Below are 25661 nucleotides of genomic sequence, written 5' to 3'. Positions count from 1 at the left end.
TGTATGTAACCCATATATATACTGGGTAAATTTTACTGCTTTCCCCAGGAAACCAAGATGGTGACAGGGGCTTAGGGGCAGTGCCTGGCCGCCAGCATGAATTCCGAGAGGCCCTGGCTTTGGCTGTGAAGTACTGCAAGGTCCTGAAATGTCCAAGGTAGTATTTTAAATAGTTAAGATCTATGTATATTGAACACCAGTGTCATCCTTGTGCCATAATACAGGAATGATCAGAATTGCTGCAGTGGTTGTTGTGTTAATTGAGTTACATGTCTCCTCACTATTGCACTTTGAAAGTGAAGTGGTATAATTTAAGTGCCTTTTTCATCACAGACCCATGCAAAAGCAGGCCCTCAAACCTGGAAAGAAAGCAAAGGGCAAGTTATGTGTTTGCCTGTTTTTTTACTTGTCTGTCAGCAAACCTGCTAGCCATGCTAGAAAGAATCAATTGCTATCCTTTATTGAAATGAAGCGTCTTTCCTCATCTTCCTGCTGCCCCCGCTCCACTCTGGGGTCTTCTTTGCTAAAGGTGGGAAATGTGCTAAGGAAGCAGGCACAGGATCTAGCCCCTTTCCATAGCTCTGTGTCCATAGTTCCATAGTCTTTTTCTTGCCTTATGCAAGGAAACCATGAATCTTGTAAGAGGCACGAGTTAATGCAGGATTGTTCCACAAAAAGACATCTGATTAACCATAGCTACTGCCCCTGCTGCTGCTGCAAATCTTCCCTTGCTCAGGGTAGTGTCTTCCTGCGTTAAAATATGCAGCATGCAGCCTTTATTAGGACAGTCTTGTAGTACATAAATATTTTAAAAAGGAGAAGGGCAATTAAAGGCCAAATATGAGCGAAAGGGAAGGGAGTCTTATAGGAAGATAATTTTTGCACAGTCATGTATTATTTCAAAGGAGGGGCTGGTTTTAAGGAGGATTGAAGCAGGGTGGTGTGATGGACAGAAAGTGGAAATTTGACTCCAAAGATAGGGAGGAGGAACAAAACCTAAAGAACAGCAAAATCACACAGTTAGCAGGAAGGTGGGATGCAAGGGAGGAGAGAGGTCAAGTGTTGTTGGTGATAACAGTGCAGATAAAGATCCTTCTATTAGTGAATACACACATTCTCTCCCATTTAGGGCATCCCCAGCCGTAGGCGCTGAGATTGGCACCTTTGGTAAAACTAGCTACTTTCCTGCCTGGAGTGGTTTTGTTTTAAAACCTTGCTTATTCATTCACTAGTTAGAAGACAAGTGCAATAAGAACACCTTTTCCATTTTAAAGGCTTTTATTTTCTGAACACAGTGGCATCTTTAGACATGACGTAGCCGGTCTATCACTCAAGGCAAACCCATTGGGGGAGGAGCCATAGCTCAGTGATAAGAGCAAATGCATATTCTTGCATTGCAAGGGGTTGGACTAGATGATCCTCAGGGTCTCTTCCAACACTACAATTCTGTGCTTCGCATGCAAAAGGTCTAATGTTCCATCCTGGGCATCTACAGGTAGTGCTGAGAGACACCCACCTGAAACCCTGGAGAGCCGATGCAAATCACTGTAGATCAGCCTTTCTCAGCCTTGGGTCCCTAGAACTTCTTGTACCACAACTCCTATCATTCCTAGCCAGCAATGGCCAGTGGTCAAGGACAACGGGAGTTGTAGTTTAATGACTTCTGGGGACCCAAGGTTGGGGAAGGCTGGTGTAGACAGGCTACTGGTCTTAGCATTAGCTTAGCATTAGCAATATAATTTCCCATGCTCATCTCAAGCGGGCATGAACTTCTGGATGGGATGTTTAGCAGTGTAGTTAACAGAGATTCAAATGAGTAACCACATCAAAGGGATGAACCAACCCAGGCAGCCTCACTTAGGGGCATTACTGAGCATGGAAGTGTTGCTTGCAGTCTCTGCTGTGCAACAGAATGAGACACCTCACCTCTGAGTGCGGAGGGAGAGAAAACATAGGCAGTAAGACGCAGGCTAGTAATGAATGACAGATGTTGGGACATTTCCAAAAGCTCACCGGCAATACCAATTTTGCATGGCGCTTTGCGTTACATGAAGAAAGCAGAACAAAGTGGTGCAGCTGGCTATTTTGTGTAAGACCATGCCCTTTTAACTTGGAAAATTAACACCAGTCTGTTTTTGCAGTTGTACTCGGCAACACTGTGTAGTATTTTGCTAAACTGTAAAACAGACACACTGAAACCAAGCAGACATAAATTAGTCATAACTAATGCAAGTTCAGTTATTTTAGTGGGTTCACTCCAAGTATGATTTTAGTAGGTAAAGGTAAAGGGATCCCTGACCATTAGGTCCAGTCGTGGCCAACTCTGGGGTTGCGGCGCTCATCTCGCTTTATTGGCTGAGAGAGCCGGCGTACAGCTTCTGGGTCATGTGGCCAGCATGACTAAGCTGCTGACTAAGCATGACTACTATTTTAGATACCACCAATTAGTTAGAAATCCCATTCACCCTCAAGCAACACATGCATGGGAATGGTGAAAGCACATCATCATTCCTACCCAACTGATTGTGTGTGTGTCCAGCATGGCAATCAAATACTACTAAGGTTCTGTCAGTCTGCCTATAGTGATTTTGCGTATTTGGCCTGTGGGTGCTGTTTGTGAGCTCATAATCTATGCCAAGCTAGGTGAGCTCATGGTAAATAACAGAGTATAGTTTGTATGATTTTGATACAGACGTTCTTGTCATTCCTACTACATGTTGCAGGTGTTAGCTTATCCCAGCTGAAAACCTGGTGTAGCGATGTGTGTTGATTGCTGAGTGCTGGAGGTGGCTTTGTGGGTCAGTGCATCTCCTCAGGGGAAAATTAAAGCAGGCATGAGACAGCTTTCACTTCAGTAGCATCATATCAGCATCGTGGATGCCTCGAGGGCAGAAAGCCGTCAGCACCGCTGCTTCTGTCCCTCTTCCATCCTGATCCAGCCTTTTGCTTACAGGATCCACATTATGGCCGGGCGAATTCCTTTGGGTGCTGAGAGGGAGGAAGTGTCAGCAGAGATGGAAGCCACCTTCATTGAGAACCTCAGATATGCTGCGGACATCCTGGCTCAGGTAGGGGTTGGGTAGATAGATGCCTGTTAAGCAGCAAGCTGCACTGCTTCGTCAGAAGAGTGAGGTGCCCATTCAACACTGATTCCATTTGGTGGTGAGACACTTTCCTGAGCTCCAGAGAACCCAAGAGGCAAAGTGTTAGCAAGACCTGCTTAAAGAAGCTCCACCCCAGTTATTAGTCAGGCCTGGCAGGAGGGCACACAGGAGTGGTTGGGCACTGGTGGCAGAGGTTAGGAAACTGGCCAGTGACAAGAAATAATATAAAAGAGGTGAGCTGCCCAGCAGCAATTTTCCTTCGCTTGCTAGCCTAAGGCACTGAGTGGCTATTCTTCCATTTCCTTGCTCTGGTATTACAGGAAAAGATCACTGGATTATTGGAGCCCATTAATAGCCGGATTACTGATCCCCGTTACTTCTTGACTACTCCAGAGCAAGGTAGGCCATGGCCTAAGACTCCCTTCTCCATGGATAGGGAATTGTCCTTCTAAAGCAGTGTTTCCCAAACTTGGGTCTCTAGCTGTTTTGGGATTATAACTCCATCATCCCTAGCTAGCTGAGCAGTGGTCAGGGACGATGGGAACTGCAGTTCAAAAGCAGCAAGAGCCCAAAGTTTTGGATACACAATTCTAAAGCAAGGGTGGGAAACCTGTGACCCCCCTAGATGTTGCTGAACTACAACTCTTCATCCCTCACCACTGGCCACGCTGACTGGGGCCAATAGGAGATTGAATACAGCAACATCTGAAGGGCCACAGGTTCCCCACTCATGTTCTAGAAGTTGCTGGAGAATGGGCTTTGGGACTGCACGATGACAGGAAACGGAGCAAACTGCCCCCCCCCGCCCCCAGAATCAGTTGTGATATTGTGAATCTCCATTTTTCTTCAGCTGCTGCCATTTTGAAGAAGGTGGGAAGCCCCAGCCTGAAGCTGCAGCTGGTGAGTGTCACTAAGGAAAACCTGGCCTCAGCCATAGAAGTGGGTGTTGGGCTTAGAGGACCTATTACACTGGTTGGTGCAACAAGAGGCCCACCAGAGGGATGAGAGAGGCAGAACACCCCCAACCTAGTGCCCTCCAGATCCCCCCCGCCCATTGGCCATTTTGGTTGGGGATGATGGGAGGCCTAGTCCAGCCTCTTGGAAGGCAGCTAGACTGTGCCTTTTTATGTTTACTCCACAGGACATTTTCCACTGCCAGATCATGGATGGTAACCTGACTCAGAACTTGGAAAAGTATTTCCCAATTATTGGTAAGACAGGAAAGGTGCAGTGATTCCCTAGTATGGCTTCAAAACTGGGATCCCTTGCAGGGGTTGTTCCTAAGCAAAGGGGCAGATGCTTTTGTAGTGTCAAAATAGTTCCAGTAAGACCCCTATGCCTAGTCCTTCATTTGCCCCTGATGGTTACCTTCTTTCTCTGCAGGACACGTTCAGTTTGCCCAGGTACCAGGAAGGCAGGAGCCCGACAGCCTTGGTGAATTAAGCTTCCCTTACCTCTTCCAGCTGCTGGAGTCAATGAATTACAGTGGCTTTGTAGGATGCGAGTACAAGCCCAAAGGCAAGTCTGCTTAAATTATCCCAAAGGAATGGGGGTGGGGATTTTGCTGTGTGAAATGAAGCGTTGTAGCTGGGAAATTTTTAGGCTGCTGATGTAACCCACTGTTTCTCTGCTTCACAACTACCAAAACTGTGGGCGGGGTGGTGGTCCTGAAGAAGTGCAAAACTGGTGTTGCTGATGCTTTTGGCTTCCCTTACAGAAGGCACATTGAAGGGGCTGGGCTGGCTGCACTCATACTGGAAGAGTCATGGTGTACTGGATAGTGGAAGCTGAGGGGTTAAGTTCAGCAGCTGGAAAACTGGACTGAAGAGCATCAGAGGTGGAGCGCAATCACTACATGCCAACTTGGAAAGGCAATGTTCTTTTGTTTGTCTCTGTTCTGGATGCATTTTGCCTCCAAATAAAACAAAATAGCATTCCTAGGGTCTTGCTCCAACTCACGTCCTGGAATGGCTAAAGGCTTCACTCTTGTGTCTCTTTGTGTTCCTGAACAAATTACATTTCTGCCTGGCCTTTCCAGTAAGAAATATATCCTTCTATTTTTTAATTACTCATTGCAGTTATAAGGGTTGACCCACTAAAAAGGAAAGTTCACCTTCCTGGAATCACACTAAGCAATGATGCTGGCATGCCTTTCACAAGAATGGGGACTAGTGTGGTGCAAAGGAAGGGAAGTCCCTGCCTCTCCAGATCTAGCTCTTTAGTACCACTTAGTGGCCCCGGATGAGATTTCCTAGATTTAAAGGGGCATCTTAGCCTCTATCTGCATGCTGCCGCTTAAATTACTCGCATTCCAGATCTTACACTGCAGCGTATAACCATGGAGAGACACGAGTGGCACAATTCAATCTGAGCCCGAACGAACTTCCTTAGAAAATAAACTGGCACTGGTCCCTGCAGTGCATCCTGGCAGATATGCCATTCTGGCAGGCTGGTGGGAACCTACTTCGTTTCGCGCCAGGGATAAACTCAGCAGCTTGTAGGGGAAAAGCTATGACAAAGATTTTTATTGTTATAATTAATGATCCATTTTATTTAATTTACTGTACATTCACTTCATATATATATAAAAATTCCCATCATTGTGCAGTTCCCTCTCGCTAAAACCCATCCAATGAGTCACTCTTAAAAGCGCCAGGCCACGTCAGCAGCTCCACTTGCCTTTGAGCCCTGGCGTCAAAGTGCCCAAGGGAAGGTGGCACATCCGTCCATATATGCCTCATCCTGTAGTTTTTTTAGGGAAGGTGCTTACTGCCCCCCCCTTTAAGGCTGTGCTCCAGTCTCCAGAGCAGTCCCCCTCCCTTGATTCTGTTCAGCTCAGTCAGGCTTCAAAGTGTCCTAACCAAGCTCTTACCCAGCCATCTGTAGCCTCACATCGCCCACTACGGTCCCCCATGTGTGCTTCTGCCACTTGCGATGCCCTCTTCGCCCCAGCTGGGCCTGTGCAGCGTGCCCCAGGTGGAAGGAGCCAACTAGAGCAGCCCTGTCCAGAGATTGAAGCAAGCTGTGTTTATGACCGATTCCAGATGGTGGTACGTGGACACCAGCTGCGGCAAGGGGCTCTCGCTGTTCTGGGGCTGTACTGGGAATGGTTCTCGAAACACCACAGTCAGACTCTGCAAAAAAAGACAGCTGGGTTAAACTAATGGCACTAGCAAGGCACAGGGATCTAGCCATCTGCCCATAGTTAAGCAACAAAGCTCCCCTATAGCCTTTCCTTAGGCCAAAGACTCCTCTTGGGAAGGCTGTTCAGACAGGATAACTTCAGGACATTTGAGTTAGCAGTGCCTGGTGCAGCACAGGGTGGGCAGAGCTAGTTAGACGTTCAAAGCCAAAACAGCAGCCCCAGGGCTCTGAAGTTGTATGTCATCAGTACTGAGTAACCCTGAAGTAACCCCCCCCCCCCTTGAACTGCTGAGCTATGAAGAAGAAAGGGTCTTACCGTTTTTCCTGAATGGGAATCAAGGAATACGAGCACAAAACAGTCTGTGAATTTCTGGTTCAGCACGACCTGCAGAGTTGGGGGCAAGAGCGCTGCATCAAGAGAGAATCATCCCCCACATTAAAGGAAGCAAGGCAATAATTGTATTGTTCCCACTGGGAGGGTCAGAACTTTTTTCTGGGGGGTAAGGCAGATGGGTAGGAAAAAACCAGTGGGCAAGGGAAACAGAAGTCCATAAAGCCTCTTGATTTCACTCACCCACCTCCAAATCCTGGACTGAAGCAGCTTTCCAGTAACTAGAGGGCAGCTTCTAATAGGGAAAGAAACCTGAAGGACTGCATTTCAGAATTTCTTTCCATTGTCGAGCCAAGGGAAGCTGGCACGGATGAGTGAAAATGCCAAACCTGACCAAGCAAAATGATCAAAGTTCGCTCTTGATTTAACTGACGGGAAAGCTGGTTAGCAAGGAGAGGCCCACAGCTGGAGAAAATGATGCTGGAAGGGACTTACCAAGTACTGAGTGCCAGCATCTGCATTCTGGAAATGGCGGCAGCTCTGGGGGAAACGGCTCAGCAGCACCTTGATAAGACTCTGGTACCAGGAGACTGTCATGGTGAGGAAGCAACTCTGCCACAGAGAGAGAGAAAAATGAACGTAAGCCACCGGATGTCCACTGAGAGTACGAACTGCTAGATTAGATGGGCTCTGGCCTGGTCCAGCAGGGCTCTTGTGTTCTTTAGCGTCCCGTAGCTTGGACCATGCTGGGGTCCTATGACCCCCCACTGACTCAACACGCACCCCCACTGACTCAACCAGCTCAACTCACCAGCTGGGGATCAATGTCAGCAATTGATTTCCTGTGCACGGCGTCCAGCAGCTCCTCCAACTCGCCTAGGGAGAGCTTGCCCAGCTTGAGCTTGTCAGAGGCCAGCGGCTCGAGCAGGAAGAGCCTCTTCCAGAGGTTGTCTCGGCGGCAGTGGCACTTGGCAAGCTGCACCATGCTGCTGAGCTGCTTCTGGGCAGCAGCCACCTCGGAGGCAAGAAGCGGGAAGAGCGGGGATGTGTAGAAGAGCCCGGGGCCCACCTTGACCTGGGGACCTCCTGCATAGAACTCCCCACTGTCCTCCACCTCCTCCCAGGGCTCTGGCACTTCCTTCCGCTGCCAGCCCCCCTCTGCTGTCTCCCAGGCGGCACGTCCCAGAACTGGCTCCAGCGTGTCCCGTTGCAGGCGTGGCAGCTTTTTGAAACGGCGCATGTCGGCTGTCAGTCGTGGAAACAGCTCCCGTTGGCTTGTCATGATCACGTAGAAGTGCAACCTGGGAGGAAGGGAACAGTTGCCATTGCTGCTCATTGCCTATCTCGCTCACCAACAGCCCCACAGTGTGGCCTCTTGTGGATAGACAGTAATTGTACTGCTCTCCACTTCACGTGTCCATTAAGTAGCTGGTCAACCCGTGGCCTGGACTGGTTCCCTGCAGCCCAAACCTAAGGTCCACCAATGACATTTTGGAGGTCCCAGGTCGCAAGGTGGTTAGATTGGTCTCAACTAGGGCCAGGGCCTTTTCAGTACTGGCCCCGACTTGATGGAACGCTCTGTCACAAGAGACTAGGGCCCTGTAGGACTTGACATCTTTTTGCAGGGCCTGCAAGACACAGCTGTTCAGCCTGGCCTTTGGTTTGGACTCAGTCTGACCCTTATGTTTCCCTCCCCTTATGGTCTTGATTTATCGTCTACTTTTAAAATGAGGATGCATTTTAACCTGTGCTTTAAATTGGTTCCCCGCCCCCTATTATGCTTTTACTGTGATTTTATTGGTGTTAGCTGCCCTGAGCCTGGCTCTGGCTGGGGAGAGCGGGGTATAAATTTATTATTATTATTATTATTATTATTATTATTATTATTATTAAACATCACCCAGCTGCCAATAAGCTGCTCAATTCTTTTTTGGCACACTGCATGTCTGAACAGTCAAGGCTGTTTGACCTTGTAACTGCTCATGCAATTGGCTTTCCCCCTGACTTGCAATTTCCCAGTTCATCTCTTACCTTAGCATATGTCGCTCTGACTCACTTTGCTCCTCAAAGGGAGCAGCATTGTGGAACACAAGCATGGAGACATCGAAGTCGTCGTGGTGACGCAACCCCTCTGAATCCTTGTAGGAGCCAGAGCTGTAAGGAAAAAATGCAAGGGGTTCTCTACATGGTCAAGAAAGCAGCTGCAGTCCTTTTGGGCCACAGTGTGGACTGCAGCCAAATGGACTTGCATTGCAGCGGGTAGCTCATTTGAACCAAAAATAGGCTCTATTGTTTCCTACAAGTGAGGGGGGTGGGGGTGTAGAACAGCAGTGTTACAGCCGTTACTTGACTCACCACTGTAGAATGATGTGCGTGAAAGTCAGACATATGTGGCAGCTTTTGGGTTCGTAGCACCATTGCCACGTAGTACAGTTTGGGCAAAAATAAAATTGAAGCAATTTAGGAGAGAAAAATCGGTGGCTAGGAATACATCAAAGAGTTTGGAGTTGCAGGATACATTACACATCAGCCAACAGATGAGCCTGATAAAAGGACCATTTTGTGTCAAGTTTCTCAGTCCAGGAATATATACCCCAGAACAGACATCTGCACCTTATACCACCATCCAAGCAGTATAACAAACTTTGTATTTGTGTCTTTTTTTATTATAATCATGTCTGTTTTGCAAACAGATATTGGTAACTGTAGCAGCCTGGTAATGCAGAAAGCTAGTGTTTGAAGCCTCCCCATTGCTAGAAAAGGTTTGTACACACAAGTATTTTGTGAAAAATGCCCCACATTTGACATTTCCCCCATCTCTGAATTCTCAAGCCTTTTAATGGACTGCTACATCTAGTTTCAGAGCAACTGGCATAAAACACCAGCATGTCACAAGTAAGCTGGTAAGAAGGTTGTTCTATCCTGAAAAGCAAATCTAGGAAATCCATGGGCATCCCATATCAAGGACTAGGCAGCTGGAAAAATTTGTGGGACCTTGTCCCACCTGTGTGAGATCAAAAAGCTAACGCCACCTGGAAGAGACTGTTTGGTGTTTGAATCAAGAACCTAATACACAGGTAGGCAAAAGCTAGGCTTACTTGTGCCATACCTGGAGCCAGTGTGGCTGTGTTGTATTCCAAAGGAAGTTGACGAAATTGGATTTCTTTTGAAGAGGATAAAGCACCCTGTGGGAATGGGATTCTGGTAGCAGCCGTTAAAAAATGTGGCACCAAAGAGACAAGAGTCGGTTCAATCCAAGGAAGGAAAACAATAGTCGGTAATCTGAATGCCAAGTTGCTCACATGAGGTTTCTCACAAAGAATCAGAAATTCTATGTTAGCAAAACACAAACACGGTCTCTAGAGGCAAATGTTTTATCCGTATCCTCTCAACTGTCAGCAGCAGTAAAAATTGGTTGGCGGAATTGTCCTTGGTTGCTTTTGACTGGTTGAGAATGAATGCGAGACTCCGCAATAAGCAAAATTTAGGTAAGTGACTAGGAATAATAATAATGACTAGAGTACAATTTACAAATTTAAAAAAATATATTAGAGAGTTAAACAGCGTCAGAGAAGTGTGGTCTGCATTTCCAGGCCACCATGCATCTGAAAAAATAGACTCTAGCCTACAAAAGCTTATTCTACAATACAGTATGTTAGTTGTGGAGGGCTAAAGAGTTGAGTACAAAATGAAATGCCTTCTTGTGGCACCTTAAATACTTCCTTTGTAAATCAAATACTGACAGTACCTTATTAAAAGGTAAAGGTAAAGGTACCCCTGCCCGTACGGGCCAGTCTTGACAGACTCTGGGGTTGTGCGCCCATCTCACTTAAGAGGCCAGGGGCCAGCGCTGTCCGAAGACACTTCCGGGTCACGTGGCCAGCGTGACATCGCTGCTCTGGCGAGCCAGAGCCGCACACAGAAACGCCGTTTACCTTCCCGCTAGTAAGCGGTCCCTATTTATCTACTTGCACCCGGGGGTGCTTTTGAACTGCTAGGTTGGCAGGTGCTGGGACCGAGCAGCGGGAGCGCACCCCGCCGCAGGGATTCGAATCGCCGACCTTTCGATCGGCAAGTCCTAGGCGCTGAGGCCTTAACCCACAGCGCCACCTGCGTCCCTGACAGTACCTTATTGGACTTCTGCAAATAAAAATATATTTTTCCCTAAATCACATAAAACAAATAATTCATTTGCAATCATTAAAAATGCATTTTTGCCAGTCCTGGACCTAGTGGGTTAAGTCCTAGGTAACACAATATAAAGCCTTAGGCAGACCCTGAATTATTTAATCTTTGTGCAGTGCCTAGCTATGTTAGGTGCATCCTCATAATCATCATCACCACTGCAGAAAGTCGTAAAAGGTGAGATACCTGGCGGCCTTTTGAATGATGAAGGTGGAAGAAGATGCATGGCAATTGAAATTTAGGGAGTGGGGCTCACAGACAAGTGCTCGTGAGTGGCACTGAGACAAGAGATTATCAGAGCAGCCTGGAAATCACTTGCCTGTTCCAGATGGAGACTAGGGCATACTCATTTTGCTCAGGGCTGGGAGTGCCCTTCTTGCCCTCAGCGCTGGTTCCTGGTTTGGCCATGCGCAGTGGTTTCATATGGTAGGTGTTGGCGTGGTCAGTTATATAGTTGTACAGCTGGTGTGCTGTAATGGAGCTGGTAGGCAAGGTCAGCGCACCTGTAGGAGAAGCGGAAGGATTACCATATGTTTGCTTATGGCCATAGGATCGCTTGGTTCTGGGAGTCTGTGTGGGGGACAGAGGTCTACCTGCTCCACAAGACAAACCTGAAATGAGTCCCCGTTTGTGTTATTACATTCCTTCTGGATGCTGTCGTCAGAGATAGTGCAACCATCTTCCAGTTGTTTGCCAGAAAACATTAGCCTTTGCTGGTCAAGGGAAATGCCTGCTTTGTTCCTTTAAATCACTGTTCGTTGTTGGCTACTTATGTCAGCACGCTGTTTTGGGTTTATTTTCCTTTTTGCTGATCTTCTAAAATGATCTTCTAAAATGTTTCCCTTCAACTTCTTGTTTGAGTGCCACTTGCTTTAGAGTGTTTTATTAAAATAGCTCTTTAAGCCCACACAGTCGGCTTCTCCCTGGTTCTTAGCTACTGGGTTCCAGAGTTCAAAAGGCCCTTCTGTTGTTAAAAACAGGAAGGGTTTTATAGGTCCTTTAAATTTTTGGCATACTCCTGTGCTCATGTAACCAGGTACTTTAGCGATGTGGAGCCAAGTGTGCTAAAGGAGGGCCAGCAACACTGAGTTTTTATTCTACTAGAGTAAAACCTCCTTCCCACTTGTCTATGTCAGATTGGAAAGCTCATTGCTGGTAGGACCTGACTGGTTTACAGCTTATAAGCAAAGCAAGAAGTCCCAAGACAGAGATGAAGATGATAACAGGACCTTTGTGACTTCTCAGAATACAGCCACCTACTGGGGCCACAGGACAGGTGCAGTTGGCTGCGCGGAGCTATAGCTGTCTAAAATCTCCTCAAATGCCCCCAGAAGTCCTCACCTTGGAAGATGTGATTGCGTCCAAACTTGGGGATGTCAGGGTGCTGGGCAATGAAGTCTTCCAGAAAGCTGGTGAGATGATAGCCTTGCCGCAGCGCCATATGGGATCCAAGTAGGTACTGGTGCACGATGCGCAGGTGGAAATCGTAACTGAACGAGTGCACATGCATGAGATCACGCACCTTGTCGCACTCCTCCGTGAAGAGCATAGAAAGCTAAGGTGAACAGAGAGAGAAATCAGACCTGAAGCCAGTTGCCTAAGGGAGTTGCAGTACTATTGTATGGTGCTGTATAGGCGGGGGGTTCAGAAAAGTACAGAGAAAAGGAAGTAGTGAGGGAAGTAGCCTGATGTTATCCAACCTAGGCAGCTAGGTCATACCTTACAGAAAACACCAGAGTGCCCCTGTTGATAGCCACTGAACCCGGGGTGCCATTTTACCTACGCTAGCCCTTTTGCCCTTTCGCTTCAACCTGCAGGAGAGCTAGCTGGATGAGGACCTTGCCTGGCTACTAAATTGCCAATCTCAGATGCAGGTAAAATGGGCATGGTAATACAGCAGTGGCTCATGGGGACTGTGGTTTCCATGTGGGTTCTCCATTTGCTTCTGCTGAAGGTCCTTTCAAAGGGATCCACCAAAGATTCCATCAGTAACACAGGGGTGATCTCCCCTGCCCGGATGAGAAACATCAAAGTTGCAGTGTCTCTGTGATCAGTTTAAATTGCCTCAGCAACCTTTTTCTTAAAAAAAAGAAACAAAAAACTTCCTACTCCTAAAGGGCAAAAAAAGTAGAGAAAGGATAGAAATAGGCAAACTAAAAAGTCTGGCAGAACTCTGCCAAGGTCCTTTACCTCTTGGAGTTAGGGAGGTCTGGAACTGCAAGGAGGTTCTCTACCACAGAGGATAGCAGTGGCAAGTCTGATTTGCACAACCTTCCCTATTGCAGTGAGCAGGAGAATCAACCCTCCCCCCACTATATGAAAATTGGGGTGCAGCAGCATGTAGTAGGACTGGCTCTTGTAGTTCCTGTTTCGGGAGGACCATGCAGGGCCATGTGTGAGGTGCTACCACCCCTGAAGTTCTACTCAACATATGTGGAAGAAGAGGAACTTTGTGGGCTGTGGGAGGTGGAGGCAAAGGCCGTACACCAATTTCCACAGAAGAGTGGAATATAAAACGCCATTAGACTTGGAGGTTTCCGAGTACAGAATCATGCGTCTGAGATACAATTAGGATAAATTTAAGCCATCACAGTGGATCTTGCCATCAAATAAACAAGTTGTCTGGCCCTTCTTTAAAGTAGTATATTTAAGGCTTATACAGGTAAAGGTAAAGGACCCTTGGACGGTTAAGTCCAGTCAAAGGCGACTTTGGACTCTGGTGCTCATCTCGCTTTCAGGCCAAGGGAGCCAGTGTTTGTCCACAGACAACTTTCCGGGTCATGTGGCCAGTGTGACTAAAGCGCTTCTGGCAGAACAGGACACTGTGACAAGTGCCAGAGTGCATGGAAACGCTGTTTACCTTCCCGCCGCAGCGGTACCTATTTATCTACTTGCACTGGTGTGCTTTCGAACTGCTAGGTTGGCAGGAGCTGGGACAGTGCAACGGGAGCTCACCCCTTTGTGCACACCCAGGGTGCTCTGTGGGTGAGTGAGGATTCGAGGCAACTTAGGAGGTGCTGGCTTGGTTTAATTCAGGAGGAAAACATATAAATGGGAGCAGATGCCTAAGTAGGCACAAGAAGAAAAAATTGGAAGGATCTGCTTTTTAAAAAGCTGTTTAAGAAGTTTGCGCAAGTGACATTCCCATCATTACAAATAAGGCATATGCATTTTACACTGTTCCAATCCGATTGCCAATTGCAAGCATTTTTGTTTACATTTTGTTCTAATATTTCTTTCTGATTTGTCAAAATTCCAGCTTCTCTTTTTTATATAAAAAAAGAGAAGCAGGCGCTCATTTCCAAAGACTGGAAGAATGAGTTTGTAAAGACTAAGGCAGCATCTCCTAAATGCTTAGACCAAAAAGTGTCCAGTGCTAAAGTGACTTTTAAATATGCTTCAAAAAGTTCACCATTTTCCCTCTCCCATGTGTCAGTATCCTACGAGCCCCATTCTTCTTCCTCCTCTAACATTGTAGTTAAGACAGAATAGGGCAACCTGATATGTTTCTCTAAGCAGTTAACTTCTGCTGATGGGCTGGCCTGGTGTATGAAAATTAGGTAATCAAGTAATCCAACGTTCACATGATTTGTTGAGTCTTCTGTGAAGCTGTAGCAAATTTAAGCTGTTTAAGTTGTGGAATTCTGTTTCACAGTTGACTAAAAGCAGATTTAAAGGCGGCAGCTTCTATGTGGAAGCCACTGAAAAAAGCATTTTCCCACACTGGTACAGTCAAACCTTGGCTCCCAAACACCTCTGGTTTTGGAATGTTTTGGTTCCTGAACGCCGAAAACCCAGAAGTAAATGTTCCGGTTTTGGAATATTTTTTCAGAAGCCGAACATTCAACGCAGCTTCCGCTTGAGTGCAGGAAGCTCCTGCAACCCATTAGAAGCCGTGCCTCAGTTGTCAAACATTTCGGAAGCTGAATGGGCCTCCGGAACGGATTACGTTCAACAACCAAGGTTTGACTACTTGGACTACTGCAATGCGCTCTATGTGGGGCTACCTTTGAAGGTGACCCGCAAACTGCAATTAATCCAGAATGCGGCAGCTAGACTGGTGACTGGGAGTGGCCACCGGGACCACATAACACCGGTCCTGAGAGATCTGCATTGGCTCCCAGTACATTTCCGAGCACAATTCAAAGTGTTGGTGCTGGCCTTTAAAGCCCTAAATGGCCTCGGTCCTGTATACCTGAAGGAGCATCTCCACTCCCATTGTTCAGCCTGGACACGAAGATCCAGCGCTGAGGGCCTTCTGGCGGTTCCCTCATTGCGAGAAGTGAGGTTACAGGAAACCAGACAGAGGGCCTTCTCAGTAGTGGCGCCCACCCTGTGGATCACCCTCCCTTCAGATGTGAAGGAAATAAGCAGCTATCCTATCTTTAAAAGACATCTGAAGGCAGCCCTGTTTAGGGAAGTTTTTAATACAGTGGTTCCTCAGGTTAAGTACTTAATTTGTTCCGGAGGTCCGTTCCTAACCTGAAACTGTTCTTAACCACTTTAGCTAATGGGGCCTCCTGCTGCTGCCGTGCCGCCGGAGCACGATTTCTGTTCTCATCCTGAAGCAAAGTTCTTAACCTGAAGCCCTATTTCTGGGTTAGCGGAGTCTGTAACCTGAAGCGTATGTAACCCAAGGTACCACTGTATTTAATGCTGTATTGTTTTTAACACTCGATTGGGAGCAGCCCAGAGTGGCTGGGGAAACTCAGCTAGATGGGCAGGGTATAAATAAATTATTATTATTATTATTATTATTATTGCCTGTACTTCATGCAGCAGATATCCTTAGCCTCTGTGCTGGCATCTAAACTTACCATCTACATGCCAGACTTCCACAGCTCAGGTAGTGGCTGCATGTGTCAAGATCTCTTTAAATGTTACAGAACACAGTTGCTACTAACATTAGCGCAGGCAGTTTATATACTATAATCTGCTCAGGCTAGATTATAGAGCTGCTCAGGCAACTCGCTGCTGCTTCCAGAATGTGTCCGGTGTCACTGGAATTCAGGGTGTCAGTGGGTGTCTCCAAACCCCAGACAGAGCGAGGAGATGGCAAGTTATTTTCTGCATTTGAAGGAAGGAATGGAACTCTGTAGGACCAGCTTTCTTCCCCCAACCTCTCACAGTGCCCAGTGCTATGGTCTGACACCCCATAATACAGTAAGAGACCCAGCTAAACCAGGAATAGGCATGACCAAACACAAAACAAACCCAGACAAAATGGGAGCGTATCCTCTCATATTCTGGCGTCAGCTCCACCTAGTGAGATAACAGAGGCTGTTTGTAGCTAAGAACCTGAGAAGGGTTGTTGAGCAGTGTGCAGACAGGAACCAAGATGCTCTCCATTTCAGAAACCAAAGCTATGCCTGCTGCAGAAGTACTGCTCAAAAGGCTGCCAGTCCTACCTTGCGGGAAGGGTACAGGCTGGCACTTCTAATCCTCACATATATTCAAGAGTAGGGGAAGCCTCTCTTGCCTGGGGGTCAAGCATGTCTAGATCTTCAGGAGAAGGCATGCCTTCTGTTATTCAGAGATCCTGGGGGCAACGCCCATGTCCTGAAGGAAGCTTAAAGCTCAGTGCAGCGCAAAAGGATAGTGGCAATCATTGTTTCTCTCTGCTGAGGCACAGCATAAGCAAGCAAACACAATGGGGAAGATTACCAAGCCACAGCCAAGGGAAAATGTGGCCTTATTGAGTCCTCAAGCTCAACTCCTCCACCCCCTTCTCAAGGGATTCCATGCATGTGTATTTCAATATCTTCTATATCCATCCAGTTCTGACCTCCAGGGCAAGAGAGTGAACATAGCAATATTACCTGTGAGTTGACAGTCTGCCCCATGGGGATTCGTGAGCACTCCAGTGCGTACTGCTTCACACAGAAATAGCAGCCCTAAGGAGAACGGCACCGGGTGAGATATTGGCTTTTATCTGCCCCTAACAACTACACACCGGCATCTACAATGTTAACTACTGCTTTAAAAACTGTTTAGAGGTGGTATTCCTGCTTTCATTCAGGATAGGCTGTCTCAACCTGTATCCCTCTCCCAATGCCCATTGAGTGTGTGTGTCAGTTGAGTGGTCAGCCATACCTTCAACTTAGACCCACCTCACCCAACTGGCCTATAAGCACTTGCGATGGCTGCTTCCCCTTAAACAAGCTGGCCTGGCCTGTTGTGCTTAGCACGGAAGGAAAACCTGTTTCCACTCACCTGGAAAGCTAGCTCCATGAGCACGATGCCCCCAGGCAGAGCTCTCTGCAAGTGGTACGTGGTGACAGGAGGGCTGGCGCTCTGGAAAAGAAGCATTTGCTTCTGGAACAAGCTTTTGCTGGAACAAGCTCTGTTGATGCCTAGGGAACAGGCTCCACCCCTCTTTCCAATGGCCAAGCCCCCTCTCCCTGCCGGAAGGTCCCCCCAACTCAAAAAGCCAGGCTGCTCACCTTTGGGCTCCCCTCCGCCTTTGGCCTGGTGTATGAGAAAGAGGCCCGGCCCTCAATGCCCATTGCTGCCAGAGCTCGGATCCTGCTGGTGCTGCTGAAGTGCAGAAGAGAGACAAGGAGGGGGGAGATTAAGGATCTACAAGGGTGTGCTGGCAACACATCTTGATGCAAGGGGGGTTAGAAACAGACCGGGATCCACGAGTGAACACCCCGTCACATTTCTTCTATGACAAACTTCCCATGGAGCTCCTGCTAATCCCCCCTCCCTCTAAGCAAGCATGTCCATGGCTGCTATAAACTTGCTGCTGCCCAAAGCAGCATTGCCATCATTATTCTTAACCTGACATCTTACCCACCCTTCACCTTAAGGCAGGGGTCGGCAACCTAAGGCCCATGGGCCACCAGTGGTCCACGGGGGTTGTTTAACCGGCCTATGGACCCCCGCCACCCGCTTGGGGGCCCCTGCTGCCCAATCGGTCAGCTCCTGTACGCAGCGCTAAACCGGTGCGGAGCAGAGTGGGGACCGCCTTCCATGACGTTGGCTGGCTTGGAAGCTCCTGCAGCCAATGGGAAGCTGCACACGCCTCCTCCGCACCGGAAATAGCGTTCGCACATGCGTGCGCACTCCAGCCCACTGCTGTTTCGTGCGAATTAGTCGCCACAATAGGGTGGATCCATATATTTACTACTACCACTTGTGCCCTCCTGACAATCCCCACTGACCTGCGGGTGGGGGACGGAGGGCGCACCTGCACCACAATGAAGCCCATGCTCTGCAGGTACTGGATGTACTGCTGCAGGAAAGTGTGGCACAGCTCCAGCAGCCAGGCCTCATCCTTGGTCCGACATGGCAGCCCCTCTGCGGAGTCACAGCTGTGGCTGCGGTCCCTACCGGATGCCGTGGAGTCATTTGAGCGGTGTCGCTTCTGAATGGCAAAGGAGTAATGGGAGAATTGGCATTTTTCCTCTGAGTAGGCAAGAGAAAAAGTGCCTTAGAGGAAGGGTGGCTAGCTGCCTGTTCAGGAGGCGGAGTGGCCTTCCAAGCACATTTTTCTGTCCTACCCCCAAGACCCCACTGAATTTTGCAGCGAGGCAAAAGTCCTCCCCCCTCTCCTAAATCCAGTCATCAGATCAATAATTTAATGGGCAGGGAGGGCCTATACCCCACTTCTCAGGTGATGCGCATGTGTGTGGGGCAGCCACACACACCTTTGCGGTCTCAGGAGGGTTGGGCAAAGGGTGCATGTAGCTCAGGGGGGAAAAAAGATTAGCCACTCCTGCCTTAGAGTGATATTTATGCATTTGGTTTTCATCCAATGCTTTTAAAAAGGAGCTGTGGAAGGGGGAGATTACTGGTTTCCTTCTGTTCTTATTTTTATTATGGATTTTGTGTTTGTCAATATTATGGTTTCATGTTGTGAACTGCCCTGAGATCTGTGAGAACAGGGTGGTATACAAATTTAATAATAAATAATCAAACCCACCCCCAGAAATCAGCTTTGATAGAACTTGGGGATACATACAGAGCAGGGTTCTGCCCCACACTCCTAGCCCCCAAAGGCTAGGAGACTCTCAACTCTGTCACCTAGGTTCTGCCAACCTCCTTCTAACCCATGGGAAAGGCCTCTTGTAAGTGTCTCCTCGGCTGCCTCTTCCCGGTATAGCTAAGGAGAAAAGAAATATGGGAGGGAGGAATGGCAGCATTATGAAGGACTCTCTCCCCTCTCCCCACCTCACCTTCCCCTCCGGCTTGTTCTGCTGGTCAGCCTGAATCTGTTGCCGGAAGGTGGGATCAAAGAGCAACGGCGTGGCACAATAATGGACCAGACGGGAGGACTGCTTCAGCGTTTCTAGATCTGCAAGCTGCACAGACACAGACACAGGAGGTTAGCTACGACGGGTCTCCAGGCCCATTCCATATGGCTATTACTGTGGCCCCTAAGTGTCAACCCTGGCCATGTAAAAACTTTGGGAGACTAAAAGGTGGAGCTGGTAGAGTTACACAGTGATCATGAACTCATTTCCCAAGGATTTTGCTCCTGCCTATAAAAAACATATGCAAGCATGGCATTGGCAGCTTGACAACACAGCTCCGATCTTGTGGTATTTAGATGAGGTGACCATTTCTTCATTTCTGAAAGCACTGGGGGGTGGGGGGTGGGGGTGTCAATGACTAAGAGCCACGATGGCTCTGCTCTTCCTTCACAGCTGGAGGCAGCGATGCTTCCGAATACCGGTTGCTAGAAGCCACGGGAGGGGAGAAGGCTCTTGTGCTCTAATTCTGCTTGCAGACATGCCCTAAGCCTAATGTTTCCTTTGAAGTTCCATATGAAGCGATGCATTAACTTATTAAAACAAAGACCCACCTCATCCCCATTAAGAGAGGCTGCTAAGAGAAGCACGCACAGCCCAGTTTCATTTCTCTATCCTTGTGAGATTCGACACTCACATGCTCACGTCAGCTTACTATGCAAGATGACATCTCTTACCTACCTCAATCTAGATCACAACATCCCGTGAGCATGATGGTAAGGATAGCATCTGAGGCACCTTACGTCACCTTCTCAATTTACACTACAAAACAGCTGCTTACATGGTACATATTCTCATTTGTCGGCAATAATGAAAGACCAGAGTGATCATAGAGGGGAACGGCCTTCATGTCATTCCGCCTGACCTTCCCCAAGCATAGCCAAGAATGAAGTAGCGTAGTGCAAAAACAGACATTCTCAGGGCAGGTACAATTTCCACTGAAGCAGTGGTGCTTGTGCACTCCTGCTGTGTCCTCCACAACATGCAACCCTACCCAACATCCCATAACCTCGGATCAGCTGCTGAAGGTGGGAGGAGGAATTGTGCAGATGGCTTCCATGTGCGAAGCATTAACAGTGTCTTGGGTTCTGTTTTTTTAAAAGGCGGGTGTTAAAGCACAATACTTTCTAGGTCCGGTAGCTTCATATGATGTTGCCTTTTCCTGGGGAAGAACACCCCATCCTATGCCACCTTCCCTCTCCCTGTTTCCCAGGAACAAGCCCCACCCCACCCCAATATTTGGGAAGCAGCGTCAAGGCCCTAGCACCTAAGTGCTGCCCACATCCCAGCCGCTTTCCCACCCCCTTGAAAAACCCACAACTCACAGTGATGGGCATGTTGGACTGTGCAGACCGCTGTTGCCACGTCACAAAGAGATTCTCAATTTTCATCTGTTTCTCCAGCTCTGTGGAACAGGAGCAAAGGCTGAGGAGAGCAGGACAGAGCCCCAGGGCCCTTCCTCCAACAAGACCTTGTTTTCTGGTAAGCTTTCCCTGCAGACAACTCAAGCCACCTCACTGTTTCACATCAGCTCTCATACGCACAGCAGACAGACAGAGAATGGCTCTACTCTAAGCCATTCCTTTCCACCCTGTTTGCTCTTACAGCTTGTCACTTCCTTGCTTTTGGCTGCCCTGGTAAACCCCTCATGGGCAAAGACTTGTGCAAAGGTCCTAAGAGCTGTAACAGCCCTTTACGATACAGCTGCAGGGAGTGCAGTCCTTTGTCCCTGTCCTCCCACTTACCTTTCCGCTCCATGCTCTTGATCTCCAGAAACTGAGCTCCGTGCTGGGCCACACGGTCGAGCGTGGCCATCTCTGGGCTATGAAGGGTAGGCTGGTTGACTGAGACGTCTCGGAGGGCCTCGTCGAAGGGCACCATATCCGGAGGGAAGTGCAGAGGCTGCAGGATGCGGGCAGAGCTGCCGAGGCGACCGGGCTCCCTGCCTGCAGGGACGCTAGGGCTCCGAATCAGGAGATCCACATCCAGTGTTGAGTTCAGGAAGGGATTTTGCTCCTGGATAGAGATAATCAATGAGAGCCAGTCGTGGACAGAGCACCCTGCATACAGGAATGCACAAAGCAGGGCGTACCTGTTTGCTGTCCTCATGCCACGGGGTGTCCATGTAGCAGTAGTGATGGAAGAGCCCAAGCTTCTGGCTGATCAAGCAGTGCACCACATGGGCGCGGGCATTCTGCCACTGCAGCAAGCGGGTGAGGGAGCTGCTCAGGGCACTGCCCTGGTCCACCGACCAGTTGTAGGTATGCAGCACCAGCTGGAGGGGGAAAGGGAAGCAATGCAAGAACAGACTCAGGCTGCTGATCCAGACTGGGACAGCTCCCAAGCTCTATTATTTTTTTTTATTTTTTATTATTATTATTATTATTATTATTATTATTATTATTATTATTATTATTACTTTTCAAGTTTATACATTGTACTGATTTTACAATCATTCTGACATTTCAAAACTTGATTTCCTTCCCCCTCTTTCTGCAGTTCCTTAAATGTATTTTTAATATCTTCTGCATATCCAAATTAACTTAATTTGCTCATTTATTCATCTACTTTAAATATATACTCTTACGAAACTACAGGTTATTACAATAATCCTGCCAATGTTCTTATCTGTTTACAATTTATCTGTAAATATTCAATAAACCATTTCCATTCTCTTATAAAAAGTCTGTTATCTTGATTTCTTATTCTTCCAGTAAATTTTGCCATTTCTGAATATTCCATAAGCATTTGTACCTATTCTTCCTTTGCTGGGACTTCTGCTTCTTTCCATTTTTTGGAAGACTCCCAAGTTCTAACTGAGCCCAGAGGTTTTGCAGTGGCTGCATCACCAACTCAGCCGATACCCACCTTTTTGTCAATGATCTCCATGAAAAGGAATCTTTGCCGGGGGGCTACATCACAACTTTTCTCTGCAGACCCAAGCTCGGTGGCCTCAAAACGCTGTAATCCCTTGGTGGCTGAATGAGACAAGACACCACCACAAAGCTGAGTTCAGTTTGCAATATTCCTGCCTATACGCAGAGAGACTAAAAAAAACCTGCTTCCCCTTTCTGGCTCCCCACTCTCAACTCACCTTGCTCTGTGCTGCAGTGCCACTGGTGGAAGCTGCGTCCAAGCAGGGCGAAGTGTCGAATGACAGCTGGCCGAGTGCTGGTGCTTGGTGTCAGTGAATGTGGCACAAAGGACGCCCCTTGGGGACCACTGCAGCAGGGGACAAGCAGCTAAGTCAAGGCACAAGAACACCTGTCCTATAGACCCAGTCCCCTCTCCCACACGTAACATTCCCACCCTGCTAAGGAAGCACCCCAGGCCATTTCCAGTGGCTGCCTCTCAGCTGATCTACCAAGCTACTCTTCAAGGGAGCACAGCCTCAGCACCTACCTGACTTTTTCAAACACTTTGACGCTGGTGTCGTTTGCCAAAGTAGTGACTAGGTTCACTACCTCAAGCATGATGGAGGGGAGCAGGAAGCGGGACACACTTTCCGTGGCACATTGCTGCACTGAGGGACACCCTGCAGAGGGAAATACAAAGTGGGTCACTGGTTTTGCTGCACCAAAGCATTATTAAAAAAAAAAAAAAAGACTGGGCCATTTTGTGGCACCACCAGCCTGATGGTTGCTGACCTGAGTCAAAATATCCAACAAGGGGGAATGGAGCCAAACCAATCAGCACTCACTGCACCTGCATTCATTCCTGCATCTATTGGAAAGAGAGACCTGTACCCAGAGATGGCATGAACCTTTCCATGTTCTAGGTCAAAAAGCCCCAAATTCCATGCTGAGAATAGTATAAGCAGAGAGACAGGAAAGCATGTGGTCAAAAAGAAAGGAGCATATGCTCAACAGGGTGCACAAGCCAAAGCCACACCTATTTGCTCTTAATCTGGTTTCTAAGCCTTAACCAATTAACCTCATGTTTGCAAGCTTTGCTCCCCAAACAGAGGTTAGACATGGGTCGATACCTAATGCTAGTCGTCCTCAGAATAGATCCATTTAATCAATTGGCTTAAGTTACTTAGTGTACCGCCATTCAGTCTAATGGGTCTAACTCCACCACTTATGTCTTAGTTGGGTATCACCCATGGGGCTCTGCTTCCTTTCTAAGAAACTCAGGATCTCATATTCTTCATGATCACAAAATTGAAGGTAGAATCTCTCCATGCTGAGTGAAGGTGGGACCAGCTGAGGCACTGAAGGATTAGGGCCCAGACTAAGTACATACCCAGGCGGTTCATGAATGCCATCCAAGACTGACAGGTCTGGCTGAAAATTGGGTGCAGGACTCCAACATCCCCCTCCTCTAGCTGGCAGGCCCGGCGCCTGGGAAGAGGAGATCCATTGCCAAGGTTAAAATCAAAGGGAAAGAACGAGGACCCTGGGAAGTATAAAGCCAGGCCCCTGAAGTGTGTGAAAGGTTACAGTGCCCAGAAGCCAGCAGCCATAATCCTGCACAATCCGTACTCAGCAGCACCAACGCTGTCCTCGCAGTATGCAGGGAGGGTCAGCCTTGGGGGTGTAGGAAGGAGTTTTTCTGTGCGTGCAGAAGCACACACAATCCAGTTCATAGATTAAAGGCTGGGTTTTGGACTGAGGCATTTCCCCCTCCCCACAAAGTCCCTTTGGATTAAGAGGGCGGGGAAAGACTGCCAGGACGCTTGCCTCTGGGCCTGCCCCTGCTCGGAAGCTGCCGCAACACGTTCGTGGCTCGAGGGCTGTTTCACACTCTCTGTCTTGTGGCGGCGGCGGGTTCGGCTCTCTTCAGGCCGCTCCAGCACTATGTCATCCGTGGTCTTGGGGCTCCCTTGCTCTACCGCCTCTGGTTTGCTCTGGGGGAAAAACAAAACAAGGTCATGAAGAGACAGAGAAAGAAATGCATGGGCCTATTTCCCATTTCTCTGGCACAGATGGTTTCAGGCCAGCAAGGATCTGTATTGCACAAGCTTTTTAAAAATATATATAGCACTTTATTTATACAATAACCCCTCTGAGGTTTGACTGTGGGTCAAAGTGGTCCTCAGCCCCAAGGCGGCTAGGCATCTTTATCCTAATACATTAATTGCAGTGGGTGGAGACTGTGGCTATCATCTGTAACATGCTTACTAGGAAGTAAGTCACAACAGACACAGGGAAATTTGCTTAAACAGGCACAGGGTTGCACTGTGAGACCAGAGGGCTTGCCTGAAGCTCCTTCATGGACCTCATGGCAGAGCAGATCATATTCTTAGCTACTATGCCGGAGCAAAGCCATATATGATCTAACAAGCTAGGAAAATAAAGGAACATGCTCGCCTGGCATGACAAAAAACAGAGATATTAGTAAACATCTGACACAACCCATGGCTGGTGAACTGTGTTCCACTTGGGGGTTGTAAGTTAGTGCAGGCTGGCACTTTGCTGTAACAGTTCTTGAATCCAGAGCTCTTGGTTCTAGGCTCTCTCTTTCTCACCACACCCAGAGCATACATATCCCACCGCCATCTTCCCTGGACAGAGTCCTTACCCGCATGTCCCAGAAGCTTCGTCTCCCCAACTTGTTGGTGGGTGTGACCGGCTCACCAGCAGCTGCAGTGGGCACAGTGAAATGCGGGGCAGGTGGACACGCTCCTCGACGCCTGCCAGGCGGTGTCAACCCTTTGGTTTCTGACATCGTCCGGCGCAGGCTTCCGACACTCCCTGGAAACTCTGGCTCAGCAGATGGATCGACACACAGTGGGTTGGGCAGCACACGGAACTCCATGAGGGCGTCGCAGAGGGCATGGCGCAGAGCACTGCGCAGCCTTTCGGAGAGCTGCAGCAGGCTGATGTTGCCCTTCTCCCAAATGTCCAGGCGCACCAGAGGACAGAGTGCTTTGGAGGAAAAGCAGCGTCAAGAGGATGTACCTTGGAAAAGGCAAGGGCAATGCTGGTCTCTTACCAGCCAGGCTCCCTAGGCTTATAGGCAAGCTGATTCAAGCCCAATTACTTTGCCCATCTGATGGCACCGTTCCTAGAGAGCCTTCTCACCTGGCTGTGACGTGCCAGGCTCAGCCTGGTGCTTAGTGACAGCTGTCAAGCTCTCGAAATCTGCCTCCTGGAGAAAGGATGTGCTCAGCAATGCGGTGGGTGGTCTCACCCAGCGAGTCAATGAGATGGGATTTCCACGGTCGTCCACAAAGGATAGGGCAATGCATGCAATGCCTGCAGGGGGAAAGTCAAAAGGCCGCTTGAGTCCCAGAGGCCCAGCCCTCCACTAGCATAGAGCTCCTAGGAGACCACAGCCTCAGGGAACTTGTTACAGACACACAGCCATCCTTTGGAATGCAACTCAGGGTGATTAAAAAAAAAAGTAATGTGGAAACAAGTCACAGGTGGGAAGGAGGGGTTGGGATGGAAAACATGTAGCCAAGGAAGACACCACAATCACGGAGATAGGGAAGAGGCCTGCACTTGCTGGGGATGTGGGTTGCAAGCTGTCATCTGAAGGAAAGGATGCATTCATCACAGGTTCAGCAAAGCCCAACCAGCAAAAGCACCAAGGACAGGACAGGAGACAGATCACATCTCTCTAGGTATCATTTCCTGGTGCAGCAAGCAGCTCAGCCCCTGCCCTGTGCCAAGAGGCAGCTCCAGCTTGCACTGC

The 25661-nt window shown here is 48.4% G+C and overlaps 2 protein-coding genes across 8 annotated transcripts in view; one reads left to right on the top strand and one right to left on the bottom strand.

The window, feature by feature from the left end:
- HYI (hydroxypyruvate isomerase (putative)) overlaps positions 1 to 5087 on the top strand; it is a 155436-nt gene extending 150349 nt beyond the window's left edge. For both annotated transcript variants that reach the window (XM_083742277.1, XM_083742278.1), the window contains 7 exons: positions 49 to 157; positions 2954 to 3068; positions 3425 to 3503; positions 3955 to 4004; positions 4246 to 4315; positions 4488 to 4622; positions 4822 to 5087. In XM_083742277.1, coding sequence (XP_083598403.1) covers positions 49 to 157; positions 2954 to 3068; positions 3425 to 3503; positions 3955 to 4004; positions 4246 to 4315; positions 4488 to 4622; positions 4822 to 4895 — 632 coding nt within the window. In that variant the 3' untranslated portion in view covers positions 4896 to 5087. The remainder of the gene's footprint in view (positions 1 to 48; positions 158 to 2953; positions 3069 to 3424; positions 3504 to 3954; positions 4005 to 4245; positions 4316 to 4487; positions 4623 to 4821) is intronic.
- Positions 5088 to 5625: 538 nt separating this feature from the next.
- The window catches only part of SZT2 (SZT2 subunit of KICSTOR complex), a 76480-nt gene continuing 56444 nt past the window's right edge, over positions 5626 to 25661 (bottom strand). For all 6 annotated transcript variants that reach the window (XM_083742209.1, XM_083742213.1, XM_083742211.1 and 3 more), the window contains 22 exons: positions 25046 to 25219; positions 24543 to 24889; positions 23702 to 23868; positions 23265 to 23362; positions 22422 to 22554; positions 22114 to 22241; positions 21888 to 21997; positions 21112 to 21294; positions 20765 to 21035; positions 20345 to 20424; positions 18945 to 19070; positions 17931 to 18133; positions 17208 to 17301; positions 16978 to 17058; positions 16584 to 16658; positions 12106 to 12319; positions 11084 to 11267; positions 8611 to 8733; positions 7391 to 7880; positions 7075 to 7191; positions 6565 to 6633; positions 5626 to 6238 (listed from right to left, as the gene is read on the bottom strand). In XM_083742209.1, the coding sequence (XP_083598335.1) occupies positions 6095 to 6238; positions 6565 to 6633; positions 7075 to 7191; positions 7391 to 7880; positions 8611 to 8733; positions 11084 to 11267; positions 12106 to 12319; positions 16584 to 16658; positions 16978 to 17058; positions 17208 to 17301; positions 17931 to 18133; positions 18945 to 19070; positions 20345 to 20424; positions 20765 to 21035; positions 21112 to 21294; positions 21888 to 21997; positions 22114 to 22241; positions 22422 to 22554; positions 23265 to 23362; positions 23702 to 23868; positions 24543 to 24889; positions 25046 to 25219 (3611 nt within the window). In that variant the 3' untranslated portion in view covers positions 5626 to 6094. The remainder of the gene's footprint in view (positions 6239 to 6564; positions 6634 to 7074; positions 7192 to 7390; positions 7881 to 8610; positions 8734 to 11083; positions 11268 to 12105; positions 12320 to 16583; positions 16659 to 16977; positions 17059 to 17207; positions 17302 to 17930; positions 18134 to 18944; positions 19071 to 20344; positions 20425 to 20764; positions 21036 to 21111; positions 21295 to 21887; positions 21998 to 22113; positions 22242 to 22421; positions 22555 to 23264; positions 23363 to 23701; positions 23869 to 24542; positions 24890 to 25045; positions 25220 to 25661) is intronic.

The sequence above is a fragment of the Podarcis gaigeae genome, assembly GCF_964106915.1.
Source record: "Podarcis gaigeae genome assembly, chromosome: 6".
NCBI lineage: Eukaryota > Metazoa > Chordata > Lepidosauria > Squamata > Lacertidae > Podarcis > Podarcis gaigeae.
This window is presented reverse-complemented; position numbering and strand designations above follow the sequence as displayed.